Source organism: Camelina sativa, chromosome 19 (assembly GCF_000633955.1).
Source record: "Camelina sativa cultivar DH55 chromosome 19, Cs, whole genome shotgun sequence".
Taxonomy (NCBI): domain Eukaryota; kingdom Viridiplantae; phylum Streptophyta; class Magnoliopsida; order Brassicales; family Brassicaceae; genus Camelina; species Camelina sativa.
Window position 1 is genome coordinate 18754963 of NC_025703.1, and position 15827 is coordinate 18770789.

The window sequence follows — 15827 nt, forward strand, 5'->3', positions numbered from 1 at the left end:
AGACAACGAAAATTAAACCATGTATTTTTGTCCAATTTAATAACTACAGTTATTAAACATCCAATAACTACAATTATTAAACGTCCAAAAAAAAATTAGATGGCCTATTTTTTGGATTTTTTCCCAATAAAGTAGCTACTTACATTTTCAGGATTGGTCGGTCTCAAATTAGTGAGCTAAAAGGGTTACTACTAAGAAAGTTTTGAACAAAATAATATGATAAATTGCAGATTTTTAAGATTTTTTAACAGTAAGAAGTTTTTTTTTCTATGCATTTTTATTAGATAATATGATAAATTGCAGGTTTAAAGAAAAAAATAATTAAATATGATTGGTTCAGAGTTATTGAGAATTTTTAATCTGTTTTTTCTACTTTATATTCTTTATATGTGTGAACATCTTAAAATTTGGATTACTTAGGAACAAAAAGAGTCTTATTTTTGTTTGATTTTTTTCATATAAATTTGTATGCGTTCATTATCTAGTATTATATGCACACACACATATATATATATATATAGAGTTATATGTTCATCTAACTACAAAAATAAAAATTTTGGATTTTAATTAAAAAACTATGAGAGTGAGTGACCCAAGGCTCTATTCACGTTGTGGTGCGAAGGAGGAAACAATTAATCATATTCTGTTTCTCTATCCACCAGCTCGTCAGGTGTGGGCTTTATCTCACGTACTGGTAGGATTACATTGTTTTCCTGTGGAGTCTGTTTATGCTAATATGGATCATCTCTTGGATCCCAAAAGCCCGGGATCCCATGTGTCAGCTTTCCCGTGGATTTTGTGGTATTTATGGAAAGCGCGTAATGCAAAGGTTTTTGAAAATATCACGGAGCGGCCAGAGGAGGTCGTTCGGGTAGCTGAAGGTGAGGCTTTGTCCTGGCAGCAGGCTCAGGAGGAGGGTGAAGCTGTGGTTTCAACTGTCCAGCCAACGGTTGCTGACTCTCGTTTACGAGGGCCAAACACTTCTCTTCCCATGTGCTTTTCAGGCTATCGTTGTTTCGTTGATGGCTCTTGGAAGTCAGGAGATCTTTTCGCAGGAGCCAGATGGTTTTGTACCCAGTCTCAGGATCCGACGCCAAGTATGGGAGCTACTAAATTTCGACGAAGTCTTACCCCCTTACACGCTGAAGTCGAAGCTTTCATTTGGTCTATGCGTTGCATGATCGGACATGATTACCGTGATGTAGCGTTCTACTCAGACTGCGCTGATTTGGTGAAGATGGTGTCTTCGCTACACGACTGGCCGGCGTTCTCGAGGTATCTTGATGATATCAAGATGGACAGGGAGGAGTTCTCTTCTTTTTCCTTATCTTTTATTCCTAGAAATACAAATGTAAAAGCGGATCTTGTGGCACGCTGTGCGTGCACATCTCTGCATAATGTTTTGTATGTAAACAATTTCCCTTCGCATTGACTCATCTGAGCTAATCTATTGTTAACAAAAAAAAAAAAAAAGAGTGACCCAAGGCTTATGGAAGGCCGGAGACTAATCTCTGCGAGAGGTGCAGTCCACGGATAGACCCTCTCTCCAAATATTCAAATGAGTTGTTAGATAGGCCAATATCCGTATAAAGGTGTTCAGGAAAATGTGACTTAGTTTCACGAAGTAGGGGAATCGAAGCTGAAACGCTGTTAAGTCTGTAACGTTCGAGTCCCGCTCCCTACCACTGTACCACAAGCTCCCAGACTGTTTTTTTTTTATCATAGTTTCTTGTTGAATATCTTTATACTCAGTTGTTTAAGAAATTGGAAAGTTGGGTCGATATTTTTTCATAAGATATAACTTAAGATTTACATTCGTTAGAACTTATTATTTTCTTGATTGTCTCGATTTATTATGTCTTCCATTTAATACTTGTTTATACTTAAGAGTCGCGTTTCTTCGCAGTAATTTGTTTTAGTTGTGTTTACATTTTTTGTTATAACTTTTCCTTTTGATGGTTGTATTTTATACTAAAAGTTATGTATCTTATGATTCTATGATTTTTCTTTGATTTATATAGTTTTAATTTTCTTGTTATTCTATATTTTCAAACTATATCACAACATGTACCATTTGAGTTTATTTTCCTTCTCAAATTCTTAATTCTCTATTGTTTTTTCTTAGAATATTTTTCTCCAACATTGTGGGAGTCTGTATCCTAATGATTATAATTGTACCATACATAATTTTTTTTTTTCCTTTTGTGGCGTTATAAATTGGACGGTAACTTCAAATGTTATTTAAAAATGAGCGGAAAAATGTAAGGTAAAGTACATACCTGCACCGTCTCCCACAATTTCCCACTTTTCATTGTAAACATTTGAAGTGCTTGGAGATTCTCTAGACGTAGATTAGAGGGGAATTCTTCAATCGCTGATTCCCCTAGATCAAGATCTGAAATGTTGTTTGAGATATCTGGAAAACTCTTCAACTGTGAACATCCCCACAAACGGAGGCATTGGAGAGATATGAGGTTCGATCCCGTTGGAAGAAGCTTCAAATTAGAACAATATGACATGTCCAACTCGACTAGTTTATTGAGGTGTCTAATAGAGGACGGAAGTTCCACTAAACTCGAGCAACTCCCAAGGTTAAGTGTCTCGAGATTAGTGACCATAGAAAGATCTGGAATTTCTTTCAGACTTTTAGATCCCCACAAATCCATATCCTTGAGCCCTGTAAGTGCCTGAAGTATAACTAAGTTACACAACACTTCACAAAGAAGTGGTCATCTAAAATAAAAGTCAACGTTGTAATCTCGATATTGTTATGTTGTATGTCTCCAACTAAAAATCAATCGGTTATGATTAATTAATTAATTAGTTGGTGTTTATTATATATTATTTTATGTTTTCTCTAATTTTTATGTGGGATCCTAAGACATCTGATTGAAATGAAAGACTTTTCTCATGTCATCTTGTAATGAATCTCACTAACATGTCGGAAATACACATATTAGACAACATATCCATAGCCAGTCAACTACGCAATCACACCATAATCATGAGCTTCTAACTACAAAAAAAACTTTTTTTTTGAGTTGGTAATCATTAAAATTAAGTTTTAATGGTACCAAAAAAGAGTAAACTAATCCAAAGAAAGTAAGATTCAGTTTGAGATGAATGAACCAAAAGGCGCTATCATTTTGAGGGATTTGTTATGATCTCACAACAGAATTTTTAAGATCAAAATTAATATATAAGATATGCAACAATCTATTTAATTATTACCAATTGATTTTGTGTTGGAAACATATGATTATTCATAGCTATTAATTATAATTACTTACATGAACTCCTTCCCATAACTTCTCGAGATTGCTATTCATCATTTGGAGCTTGACAAGGTTTTCAGGACGAAAGTTAGGAGGCATAAATCTCAACGGGTATTTTTCCCAACTTAGAAATTTGAGCTTAGGGGGCAAATAGTCGAAGTCTTCTTGTAGGTGCCATCTAGTTTCTTTGTTCCCGCCAAATGTATTAGTATAAATGTTAAGAAATTTGAGATTTCTCATTTTTTTGAAGGCTTTCTTATGTATCCGTAACTTATCAACCTCGTCTAGATTTAATGATATACCTTGAACTGTGTTAGAACCCTGAAATATAACAATCAGTTATCTTAACAAGTAACTTTCAAATCAGAAAAAAATTATATGGAAGGGAGAAAAAATCTTACTGATTTGTCCTCAAGCACGTCGCGTACATTCTTCCAATCTATGATGAATTCCCGTTCTCCAGGGTTGTTGGACTGTTCGCAGACAATTGCTTTTCCCATTTGTTCTACTAGACAGTGCATCTCTATAATACTCATTTCTAGTGATGGTATTACATGTATGAGGGACTTATCAATTAAATTTTTAAGACCTATGTCAACATTCAACTCACTATCTGCAAGCATCAACTTGATATCCTCGATTTCATAACCGTTGAAAAAACATGCGATGTGACGAAATATTGCTTGATCTTGTTTTTGTAATCCATCATAGCTGATTCGTAATGCTTTATCAATTTTGCCATCTAGCCTTTTCTGGAGACTGGGTAACATATCTACCCAATCTTTTCTGTCTCTCCCTCGCATAGATGAACCTAAAAGATTAAGACCCAAAGGTAGACCACCAGCACACATTGCAATTCCAGAAGCAAGCTTCATGAAACCATTAGGCGGAGAATTTTGCCTGAATGCAGATTGACAAAACATCTGAAGAGCTACTTTTTCAGATGGGAAACCAACTTCATATACACATGTAATCTCACGTGCCCTCAGAATATGCTTATCTTTTGTAATTGCGATGATTCTGCTGCCACAACCAAACCATTCATCTTCACCCGCCAAGGCATCTAAGACCACTTCATCATCCAAGTCATCAATAATGATAAGAACTTTATGGTTTTTTAATTTTCCTCTCAACATACCTAGTTGATCTACCTTTATGCCCTCTTGGTCTAATATTTGAGAGAGGAATTTTCTTTGCAAGTGCAACTTCATGTTATAGTCAGTCGGGTTACCTTTGCTATAATCTTTGATACTCTTAGATATAAAACGCATGTCTATGAAAACCCTACCTTGGAAGTGATGAGAGATTCGACTAAATAAAGCTCTTGCAATGGTAGTCTTTCCAATTCCTGAGGGACCCCATATCCCAACCGTTCGCACTTCTTCAGATTTCAAGTCCAACATCAAACTCATCTTTGTGATATGATCTTCGATCCCAACAAAGCCCTCAAAATCGTTTGATGGAGTTAAATTTAGGTTCGTCAAAATGTCAGTGACAATAGCTTCGATCAATTTTGCTTCATTATCCCTACCAATAGCAGAAATATTAATACACAAGCAAGAAAAAACAAGTTTATATAAACAAATATATGCAAAATATATCCTTGAACTTGTACCAATTTTTTGAATGGAATCCGACGAGATTTCCTACATCCATCAACGCTTGCCGCCATAATTTTACCTCATCCTTTGTTTTGTTGTGGCATGTTCTTTCAAATATATTTCCAAAGTCTCCGGTCATGTTTCTGACATGAGAAGGATCCAAATCATAGAAAACGGGTATCACACGTTGAGGTTGACCTGACAGGTTCTTGCATTTCACTATCTCCAGCAGCTCGTTTAGGCACCATCTAGAGGAAGCATACTCTTTTGAGAAGACAACAATCGCAATCCTCGAATCCTTAATGGCTTGTTTAAGCACGGGATCGAGCGATTGACTTTTTTCGATCTTGTTGTCTTGGAAAAAACTGATCAGTTTACGATCTAGCTCCTTTAGAAAGTGGCTAAGGAATGTTTTTCGGACATCTTTCCCTCTGAAGCTCAGGAAGACATCATAACGCCAATTGGTAGACGAGAAGGAGGAAGAAGAAGACATTCAAAATTAACAAAAAAAAAAAAAAAAAATCCTGAAAATCCTAATCACAGATCAGATGACATTAGAACATGGAAATTTCCAAGAGAGTTTTCTAGCAAACAAAAACTAAAAGTTGACTATGTTTTCTCTTCTTTTGCAAACAGGATGTAGTTTTTAAGATGAATGTAAGAGGTTTGCCGTCTGGTATTTTCTATTTCTTAGTTTTCTAACTAAAATGTAAACCATAGTTAACGATGTTAATCAGAGTTTACTTGCACGATGGTTGACTACATTATTTATTAGGCTAGTTAGTAGGGAATCATTTATCAATGAAAAAGTAACTCTTCAGATGAACGAGTTAAGTTGGTTTCTTTGTGATATGAATATATTTTCTAAAAATTGCTAACATATTTAGTGTTCTGCGTGTAATTACAATTTAAGCATTCGATTTATTTTTTTGATTTTAGTTAAAAAAATAATAAAAAATACACATCAGCAGATTAAAATACAAGTCGTCTTCCATAATCCACGTCACAACCCGAAAAAAAAATTTAACGGCTGAGTTACAATATTTACGGAAAAACGAAAGGTCTCATCGATTCATATGACGGCTGAGTTATAATGTTTTGTGGCTGATTTATCACAAGAAATAATCTGAAAGCAAACAATTGATTTATATTACTTGACAGCTGAGTTATATTATTTACGGGAAAACAAAAGGTCTCGTCGATTTATATGACGGCTGAGTTATAATGCTTTGTGGCTAAGTTATCACAAAGAATAATCTGAAAGCGGTACACGAAAGGTCTCGTCGATTAATATGATGGCTGAGTTATAATGCTTGATGCCTGAGTTATTGCACAAAATAAAACAAATGTATTACAATAATACTACATCAGACAAGTTTTCGCATTGTGCCCAACTTGTTTATATCGAGAATATGCGTTTAGCTCATGGCTTAATGCGTTCAATCCGTAGTTATCAAAAACAAGCTTAACAAGCTTGTCGTATGTTGTTTCTGCATCTATCTGCACAACTCTACACCCTCTATCGTCGGTGTTAAATACATATTTATGTTTCTTTACCCAATTACCAGAAACAACAATTATCGGAACTGGATCCATGAAAGAAAATGAAGAAGAATGAGGAAAATTAATAAGAATGAGGAAAATTAATAAGAATGGATGTAATTAAGAAGTGAAGAACAAGGAGAAAAAGAAGGGGAAGAACAAGGTGAAGAACACTTTTCAACCATATGAAGAACAAGAGTTGAAGGAACGACATTTCGTATTTCCGAAGAAGATGATGACATGGAATGCTTGATAAGCTCAAATTGTAATACCCTAATGGTACTAACAGCCTTGCAGTTGTAATACTCTAGGGGTCGAATCCGCAGAGACTCAAGATCAAACACAATAAATTTTAGAGTTTTGTTATTACGCTAAACAAATTAAGTTGTATTAAAAGCGAAAGAAGACAATGCAAAATATTAAATCAAAGGTTGTGTGTGAATTCAGAAAATCAAAAAGTTAAGCCTAGAAAATTTCTCAGGAAATTATAAAATATTAAATCAGTAAATTAATTAAGATTCAAGAAATTAAAAATCAGATCTAGAACTCTAAACTTTCGATAAAATAAATCAGTTCTCACTGCAATTATTATCTAAATTTAAAACTAGAAAATCCAAATCTCTTTGTAAAATTCTAAGTTAAAAATCAGCTTTAAGAATAGGTTTAGATAAGTTCACAAAATTATCAATTCAAATCTCTTTGTAAGAAATAATTTTGCTCATCAATGGTTTAATCAGGAAAACAATTATATTTTCATATCAATTTCTTTCCCGAAGATAATAATTCTAGGTGATCAATCAAGAATTATTGTTAAGAACAACCAAGGATGAAAATCGTAAAAGATTAAGAACCCTAAAAATCACAGATCTAATAAGTCATAAAAACCCTATGAAAAACCCTATACCTAACAAGCAAATTACTCAGACATGTTTAATGAAAAACAAATCATAATTCTGAATAACATGCAATAGATTATTAAATAGTAAAAGAGTTATTCTTTGGGAGAGACGGATCTAAGTTATCTATCATGTTACCATCGGTGTCGACCAATACCATTGCAGTGTCGATCGACACCCTCGGCGAATGGTGAATATTGGCCGAAATTCCTTGTTAGTTGCAGTTAATTGTGTTGTTGTGTTGTTGGATCAATCCTTTGATGTTAATTATGTTAAGAGAGCACTCAAACACAAACACAGGTTAAAAGCAACATGATAGATAGATAGTTCATAAGTTCAAACAAATTTCAAACATAAACTGACTCAATGCAAAAATAAAAATGACTCAATCCTAAAAAGAGAAAAAGATAAAGAAAACCATGATCAGAAGCTAGCAGAAACATCGTCGTCATCAGAGACGGAATCAGCATGTGGTGAAGACGCGGAAGGTGATCTGGGCCTAGTAGGACGAATGCAGCAACTAGACATCATGGCCATGCCGTTCCAGATAGAACGCAAAGCAGGAACCACATAGGCCTGATGAGCTCCCTGAGACATAGTGGCGGGGTCCTCTGGAAACTCAAGTAGAGCGGTAGCAGAGGAGGAACCAATCTCAAAACCCCCAGCAAGGTCAGGAGCAGGTACAAAATCAGTAGCGGAAGCAGTAGCAGACAGAGAAGCTCGATGACGATGGGTATGAGGAGCAATGACAAAGTCGGCAGCGGATGGAAGAAAACGCAACTGCTCTGGATCCTCTCCAATAGTAGTGAGGTCTGGTCTAGGAAGGCGTATCAGATGCTCTCCAGTCTCATCCGTGAATCTCCACAACAATCCTGGCTTCATCCAGGTTGTACTCATCATATACTGCTCATCCATGAGTGCCCGCTGTGGCAGAACACTGTACCCGTCAGTCGGGATGTTCTTCCACTGAAGAATAGCTGTGATAAAGCTCCCAACACACTCAATTTTTTGGCCGTGACCCAAAAACGGCCTAGTCTGAAGGGAGACCAAGTGATGTGCAAAAACAGCCCCAAAGTTAGGCGATGAAGGGTCATGCTGCTCAATCAAATCCGGAAGCAATCGTCTAAATCCAATCCCCAATAGATAAAGCTCAGCAGCTCTCATCTTGTTTGGCTCCATCTTGCACTGAAAAGTGGTCCCAATAGCCAGAAGAACATATCGAAGTACGGGATGGCGAACATCTGTCTGAAGACACGTCTTGGAGTCATAATCTCCATTCCCTATATAAGACCACAAAACACCAACATCCTAATAGGTCTGAGTCAAAGTAGTACCTCTGTAAAACCGTGGCAAATAAAAAATGTCACACAGATGAGGCAAAGTCACTAAATACGGTATCCCGCTAATAAAGAAATGCAACTCTCCCAGACGTGGTTCCGGTGCCTGTTCATTGTCATAGACAACCCGCACAGTAGCCATAAACTGTCTCACCTAATCGGGATAGCAATCATACTATTTGGTGCAAACCGTCCCTAAATTAATCTTATCTAACAAAGCTAAAACCTCATCCTGGATTCCCATCCTATGTAAAAGAGCAGATCAACAAACTTAGTGGGTTCAATCTCTACACCTAACCAAGCATTGTAAAGCATAGTTTCATAATACCCTCAAACATCCAATGGTCTGTTGATAAACTTAGCTTTCTTAAGATCTGCAATAGGTTTCTCCCATACCAATTGAGTTGGAATTGGTTCACCTTCTTCTTTTGGCCATAGGAAAACGAGATTGAATGAGAGATGGAAGTGACAGGTCTGGGAGGTTGGAGGGAGCTCTCGCCGGAGCTCGCGGAGGCGGAGCAGCAGCGGTGGAAGCGGACAAAAGCGGACGGAGGCGGACGGAGGTGGACGGCGGTTGGACTGGCGAGTTGGGTGAGAAGATGAAGCTTTGCCGTCGTTGGTTCGTGCCTTCTTGTTGGGTGCCATCACTTTAAAACGCGAAATTTACACTGGATCCAAGTAGAGGAGAGAAAATCGATCAAGTTAGGGCTTGAAATCACTCAAAACGGATGAGAATTGAGAGAATTATGAGGATTTGAAGTTTCTCGTCGGTTTTTTATGTTTTAAGAAACGAAGAAGACGACTCGGGAGTTAAATCGCGATTGCCTCTGTTTTAAAGGTGTCGACCGACACCCATTAAGTGGTATCGGTCGATGTTGCTTCATGCGGACCCGACCCAATTGCAATTTCAGGCCCAGTAAATAAAACCCAATTATCTTAACTCGATGGCCCGTTTCCTCGTTTGCGATCCAACCTGGGTGTCAGTCGATGCTTTGCCTTGATCAGTGATATCCGAGACTTTTTGTCCTTTTTTTTTCTGAAACAAATAAAACTCAAAACCAAAAATCAATATGTTAGTAATCCTAAAAGAAAATTGAAAAATAAATAGTTCCTACCAGTGGGTTGCCTCCCGTTCAGCGCTTGTGTTAAGTCATTAGCTTGACATGGCAACGGATTAGGCGGAGGGTGCTTTGTCCAAACGCACAATGTGTCCGTCTGGTATCTCGGCTTGAGCCCAATAATGTTTCACCTTTTGACCATTAACAGTGAACTTCTCTCCCTTGGAGTTTAGCAACACAATGGCTCCATATGGTCTAACTTCTTGGACAGTGAAAGGACCAGACCAACGGGAACAGAGTTTTCCTGGAAACAACTTCAAACAAGAATTATAGAGGAGTACCTGGTCATTAGGCTCAAAGTGTCTGGAGATGATCTTCTTATCATGATATGCCTTGGTTCTCTCCTTGTATAGCTTGGAATTCTCAAATGCATGAAATCTCAGCTTATCCAACTCATTCAACTGCACTAACCTTCTCTCTGAAGCTGTCTTAGCATCAAAATTCATCAACTTAACCGGCCAGACTGCCTTGTGTTCTAACTCCACTGGAAGATGACATGCTTTCCCATAAAGCAGATGGAAAGGTGTGGTGCCAAGTGGTGTTTTATAATCAGTTTTATATGCCCAAAGTGCATCATCAAGCTTCATAGCCCAATCCTTCCTTGTAACACCAACTGTCTTTTTAAGAATCTCCTTAATCTGCTTGTTGGAAACTTCTACTTGACCACTAGTCTGAGGGTGATATGGAGTAGCCACTCTATGCTGAACCCCATACTTTTTCAGCAGCTTATCAAAAACTTTATTGATAAAGTGCTTACCTCCATCATTGATAACAATTCGAGGCACTCCAAACCTTGGAAAGATGATGGTATTAAACAGCTTAAGAACCACAACAGAATCATTCTTCGGACATGCAATCGCTTCAACCCACTTGGAGACATAATCAACAACAACTAGGATGTATTGGTCCTTGTAAGAAGATGGAAACGGTCCCATAAAATCAATACCCCAGCAATCAAACACTTCAACTTCAAGAATGAAGTTTTGTGGCATCTCATTCCGTTTACTGATTTGACCTTTTCTCTGACAAACATCGCATCTTGAGACAAACTCATGAGCGTCTTTGAACATCGTTGGCCACCAAAAACCTGCTTGGAGAACCTTGGACACTGTCTTGAATGTAGCAAAATGTCCTGCATAGTCAGATCCATGACAATGGAACAAAACGTCAGGTACCTCAGTCTCTGCTAAACATCTTCTGTAAACCCCATCACTGCAATGATTATACAAGTAAGGTTCATCCCAATAGTATCTCCTAAGCTCTCTCATGAACCACTTCTTGTTATAGCAAGTGAAATTCTCTGGTTCTACCTCTGCAACAAGAGAATTGGCAATATCAGCATACCAGGATTGATTAGAGCTAGCCACAACAGCTAAATCTCCATCATGTGACCAATCTGTCTCGAGAAAACATGGGTGTCGACCGATGCCAGTGTGGTGTCGATCGACACCATCTGCATCCGAGAACTGACACTTCGATTTATCAGTCTGAAACCCTGTATCCCCAAAATAAACATGTTCTTCAGGCAAACAGTCTTGTATTGGGACATCATCATCAAATCTAATCCTAGACAAGTGATCAGCAACACCATTCTCAATTCCCTTCTTATCCCTTACTTCAATGTCAAACTCTTGTAGAAGAAGAATCCATCTCAAAAGTCTAGGCTTAGCATCCTTCTTCTGCATCAAATATTTTAATGCAGCATGATCAGTATGAACAATGACTTTGGATCCAACTAGATAAGACCGAAATTTTTCAAAAGCAAACACAACTAGCAACAACTTTTTCTCTATTGTTGCATAATTTCTTTGTGCATCATCAAGTGTTCTACTTGCATAGTAGATTGCATGAAGCTTCTTGTCTCTTCTCTGTCCCAGCACTGCTCCCGCTGCATAGTCACTATCATCACACATAACCTCAAATGGTAGATCCCAATCTGGTGGCTGAACAATAGGAGCACTCACTAGCTCTTGCTTAATTTTTTTAAAGGTTATCCTTCACTCATCAGTGAATTCAAACTTGACTTCTTTGCACAACAAAGCAGAAATTGGTCTAGCTATCTTGCTGAAATCCTTGATGAATCTCCTATAGAACCCTGCATGTCCAAGAAAACTCATCACTGCCTTCACATTCTCTGGCATTTGAAGACCTGTCATCACCTCTATCTTAGCGCGGTCAACCTCTATTCCAGCTTCTGAAACCCTGTGGCCAAGCACTATGCCATCTCTAACCATAAAATGACATTTTTCCCAATTAAGCAGCAGATGCTTCTCTTCACACCTTGCCAACACCTTGCATAAATTGTTTAAACGGCTCTTGAAGGAAGACCCATGAATACCTCCATAAAGTCTTCAATCATATCAGTGAAGATAGACATCATGCACCTCTGAAATGTTGCAGGAGCATTACAAAGACCAAAAGACATTCTTCGGTAAGCAAAGGTACCATATGGGCAAGTGAAAGTGGTCTTCTCTTGATCATCAGGATGAACTGGAATTTGAAAGAACCCGGAATAGCCATCCAAAAAGCAGTAGTATGGATGATTAGCTAACCTCTCGAACATCTGATCAATGAAAGGAAGCAGGAAGTGATCTTTTCGGGTTGCAGCATTCAGCTTCCTGTAGTCTATGGATCCGATGACCAGTAATTGTCCTTGTAGGGATCAGCTCATTCTTGTCATTCTTCACCACTGTTACTCCACCTTTCTTAGGAACAACATGTACCGGACTAACCCAATTGCTGTCAGATATCAGATAGATGATCCCAACATTCAGCAGCTTCATCCTTGGTTACCATTCTCTTGACATATCTCCTTAGCATTGGAGAAGTCCTAACAACATCAATCAAAGGTAGCTCAACAATAAGCTTATCCATCATTGCTTTGCATTTAGCATCATCTAGCTCTCGTGTGGACTTCTTTGGACTCTTAGGGAAAGGAACTTTGGGTTTGTAAACTCTTTCAGTAATTGGAGTGGGAGAAGTGGCATTCGGAGTTTCTGTTCGTAACGGGTGACGACCGACACCCAGCTGGTGTCGATCGATACTGTCTTCTGGTGTAGAAACCGTGGCTTCGGGTGGACATGGTGTCGACCGATGCTCCTGTGTGTCGGTCGACACTGGCTCAGCCGAGACATTCTCATATTCATCTATGTCAATCAACTCCTGTGTATCATCAGTGTGAATCTTCTGGGGTATATGATGGAGTTGTTTACCACTTCTCAAAGTCACTGCATTGCATGAATGCTTGGGATTTGATTCAGTTCTCCCAGGGAGAAATCCCTCCTGCCTTTTGACGAATCCAGCGGTTTGTGCAACCTGATTTTCTAGCCTCTTAACATGAATGTTCAATGCTTCAAACTTACCATTAAGTTCAGTGTAGACATTGTCAAGCTTCCCATTGAAAGTCACTGTCATCTGCTCCTGACCTTGCAAAAGCTGCTCAAGCATAGCTTCAATCTTACTACTTTCTGCTGTCTTCGGAGGAGGAGACCGATATGAATTGTTGCCATAAGTCCTTGTGTATCCACTGCTTTGTTGCTGCCTTTGATAGTCAGGCTTGGGTGTGAAACCAGAAGAATTGCCATGAAAGTTACTGTGCTGGTTGTTTCCACTGTAAGGTTTGTTGCCTTGCTGATTTCTAAACCGCTGTCCCTGATTCCCATAGACATAGTTCACATCCTCTTCCTCATGATTTCCTTGATCAGGTTCTGGCTCATATGTCTCAATTTCAGCAGCAAAGTGAACAGATTTCTTACCCACAAGGGGATTTTGCACTGAATCCAGCTTAGCATTAACAGAAGCTAACTGGTTTGAATCAAATCCTCCATGTAATCTCTTTCTTTCAACATCTGCTCTCTTAGTACTATTGCTAGAAGCCAAGTTTTCAATCAAACCTTCAGCATCTTCTGGAAATCTTGTCTTGAAATTCCCATGACTTGCAGCATCCAAAGCCAACTGATACTCTCAGTCACATCCTCTGGAGAAGATACTCAACAATTGAACTCTTGAGAAACCATGGTGTGGACAATCCCTTTGATAAGCCTTGAATCTCACCCAAGCTGCCTTGAAAGCTTCATCAGGTCTTTGCTTGTAAGAGGACAGCTTAACTCTCAACTCATCTGACATTGCATCATCATAAAAATAGTTGAGGAAAGCCACCTTGACGTCATGCCAATTTGTCAATGATCCAACTGGCAACTGTTTCAACCACTGAGATGCCTCCCCTGCAAGTGAGTAAGGGAAGAGTTTGCAGAAGATGTAGTCCTCAGTCACTCCATTAGCCTTGATACTAGTCACCAGATCCTCAAAATGTTCAATGTGGTCCAAAGGCTTCTCATTTGGCAGGTTAGAGAAAGGTCTCTGCCCAACTAGTTGAAAGTATGCAGGTTTCAACTCAAAATCATTCCTCTGTAATGGAGGAGGAACAATAGCAGACCGGTTATCATATACAAGATCAGCCCGGTTGTAGTCAGAAATGGTCCTGATCAAGTCTCGGTTGTTCTCCTGTCTTCGAACCAGATTATTAACCTGGTTTGCAGCTCCACGTCCGTCTGCAGGAAGGGGGTGTCGATCGATACCCTTGTGGTGTCGATCGACACCATCAACAACAGCAGCTTCCTCGTCGCCAACAACAATTTCTGCAATAACATTCCCTTCTGCATCAATCTTTTGGCCCTGCTCATTGCGCAAGTGGCCCTCTTGATCCCTCAAAGCACCATCCTCATCACGAATCAAAATGATTGTGTTAACCATCTTTAAAGATTTGGCTGCTTTTCTGTTCTCACGCTAAAGTTTTTCCAACTCTTGGTTTGAAAGATTCACAGTAGGATCAGTCTTATTGCTCCTTGTGTGAGGTCTAGGAGGCATGCACCTGAAACACCAAAGAGAAGAAAAACAAAAACGTGTAAGTAGAAAATAAAAAGAAAAATTTAGACGAAATACAAAACTGAAATCTAATGGTAGATCAAAGAGTCCCCGGCAACGACGCCAAAATTTGATAAGCTCAAATTGTAATACCCTAATGGTACTAACAGCCTTGCAGTTGTAATACTCTAGGGGTCGAATCTGCAGAGACTCAAGATCAAACACAATAAATTATAGAGTTTTGTTATTATGCTAAACGAATTAAGTTGTATTAAAAGCGAAAGAACACAATGCAAAATATTAAATCAAAAGGTTGTGAATTCAGCCTTGTAGTTGTTAAAAACCGTAAAAACCATGATATATCAATGCTGACATGGATGATGCGTCCGAAGTGGCAAGTCAGCCACCAAACGAACATGTAAATCAGCCTAATTAAATCAGCCATCAAACAAAATTATAACTCAGCCGCAACATGAATAATATTACAGTAATTAAAAAGCAAAAAAAATGGCTGCCAAATTCAGCCGTTTAATGTCATAACTCAACTGAAAATTTGTAACTCAGCCGTATCGTTAAATAAGTCAGCCGTAACTGAATGATATTCTAGTAATTAATCTTTTGCTACTAAGTCAGCCGTAAAATGGCCGAGTTTTACGATAAGTCAGCTCATGGCGACTGAGTTATAAAACTTAACCATAACTCAGCCGTAACCACATCTCATAAGTCAGTCGTTGTTCATAACTCAGCTAGATTCAGAATGATAATTCAGCCGTGTCGTAGTGATAACTCAGCCAAAAATTTTACAACTCAACCATTGGATTATAACACAGTCGTAAGGGCGGCTGAGTTATGGCATAACTCAACCAGATTTCATTAAGTCAGCTGTAACGCTTGGCTGAGTTATGCTCTAAGTCAGCTGTTCGCTTTTACTCAAATGTTTTTTCCATAAATCATCCGCAACATACCATAACTCAGCCGTCATTACCTCTGTAACGCATTACGACTGAGTTATTTAATACACGTCAGCGATTTCTAACGTGGCGTCTGACGTGGCAATGACATTTTTGTAACTACGTTTTTTCCTGTAACATAAAACAAGGACACTCTGGGTATTTTGAAAATACTCGAAATATTCTAATAATAAAAAAAGATTTGTTGATTCTGGTAATATTACCTAATTTGGAGTACATCTGAG

At 38.4% G+C, this 15827-nt stretch overlaps 1 protein-coding gene across 1 annotated transcript; it reads right to left on the minus strand.

The window, feature by feature from the left end:
* On the minus strand, positions 2123-5488 carry LOC104766669 (disease resistance protein RPS6-like). Its single transcript, XM_019241373.1, has 4 exons — positions 4891-5488; positions 3677-4802; positions 3291-3596; positions 2123-2687 (listed from the first exon to the last, which is right to left on the minus strand). Exons 1-4 carry the CDS (start codon positions 5367-5369, stop codon positions 2238-2240), a joined length of 2361 nt encoding a protein of 786 aa, XP_019096918.1. The 5' UTR covers positions 5370-5488; the 3' UTR covers positions 2123-2237.

Coding starts and splice junctions, on each gene's coding strand:
- LOC104766669 (XM_019241373.1), bottom strand. CDS start 5,369: ATGTCTTCTTCTTCCTCCTTCTCGTCTACCAATTGGCGTTATGATGTC. Junction 3,597..3,676: donor ACGTGCTTGAGGACAAATCA/GTAAGATTTTTT, acceptor GTTATATTTCAG/GGTTCTAACACAGTTCAAGG. Junction 2,688..3,290: donor AGTTATGGGAAGGAGTTCAT/GTAAGTAATTAT, acceptor GTTATACTTCAG/GCACTTACAGGGCTCAAGGA.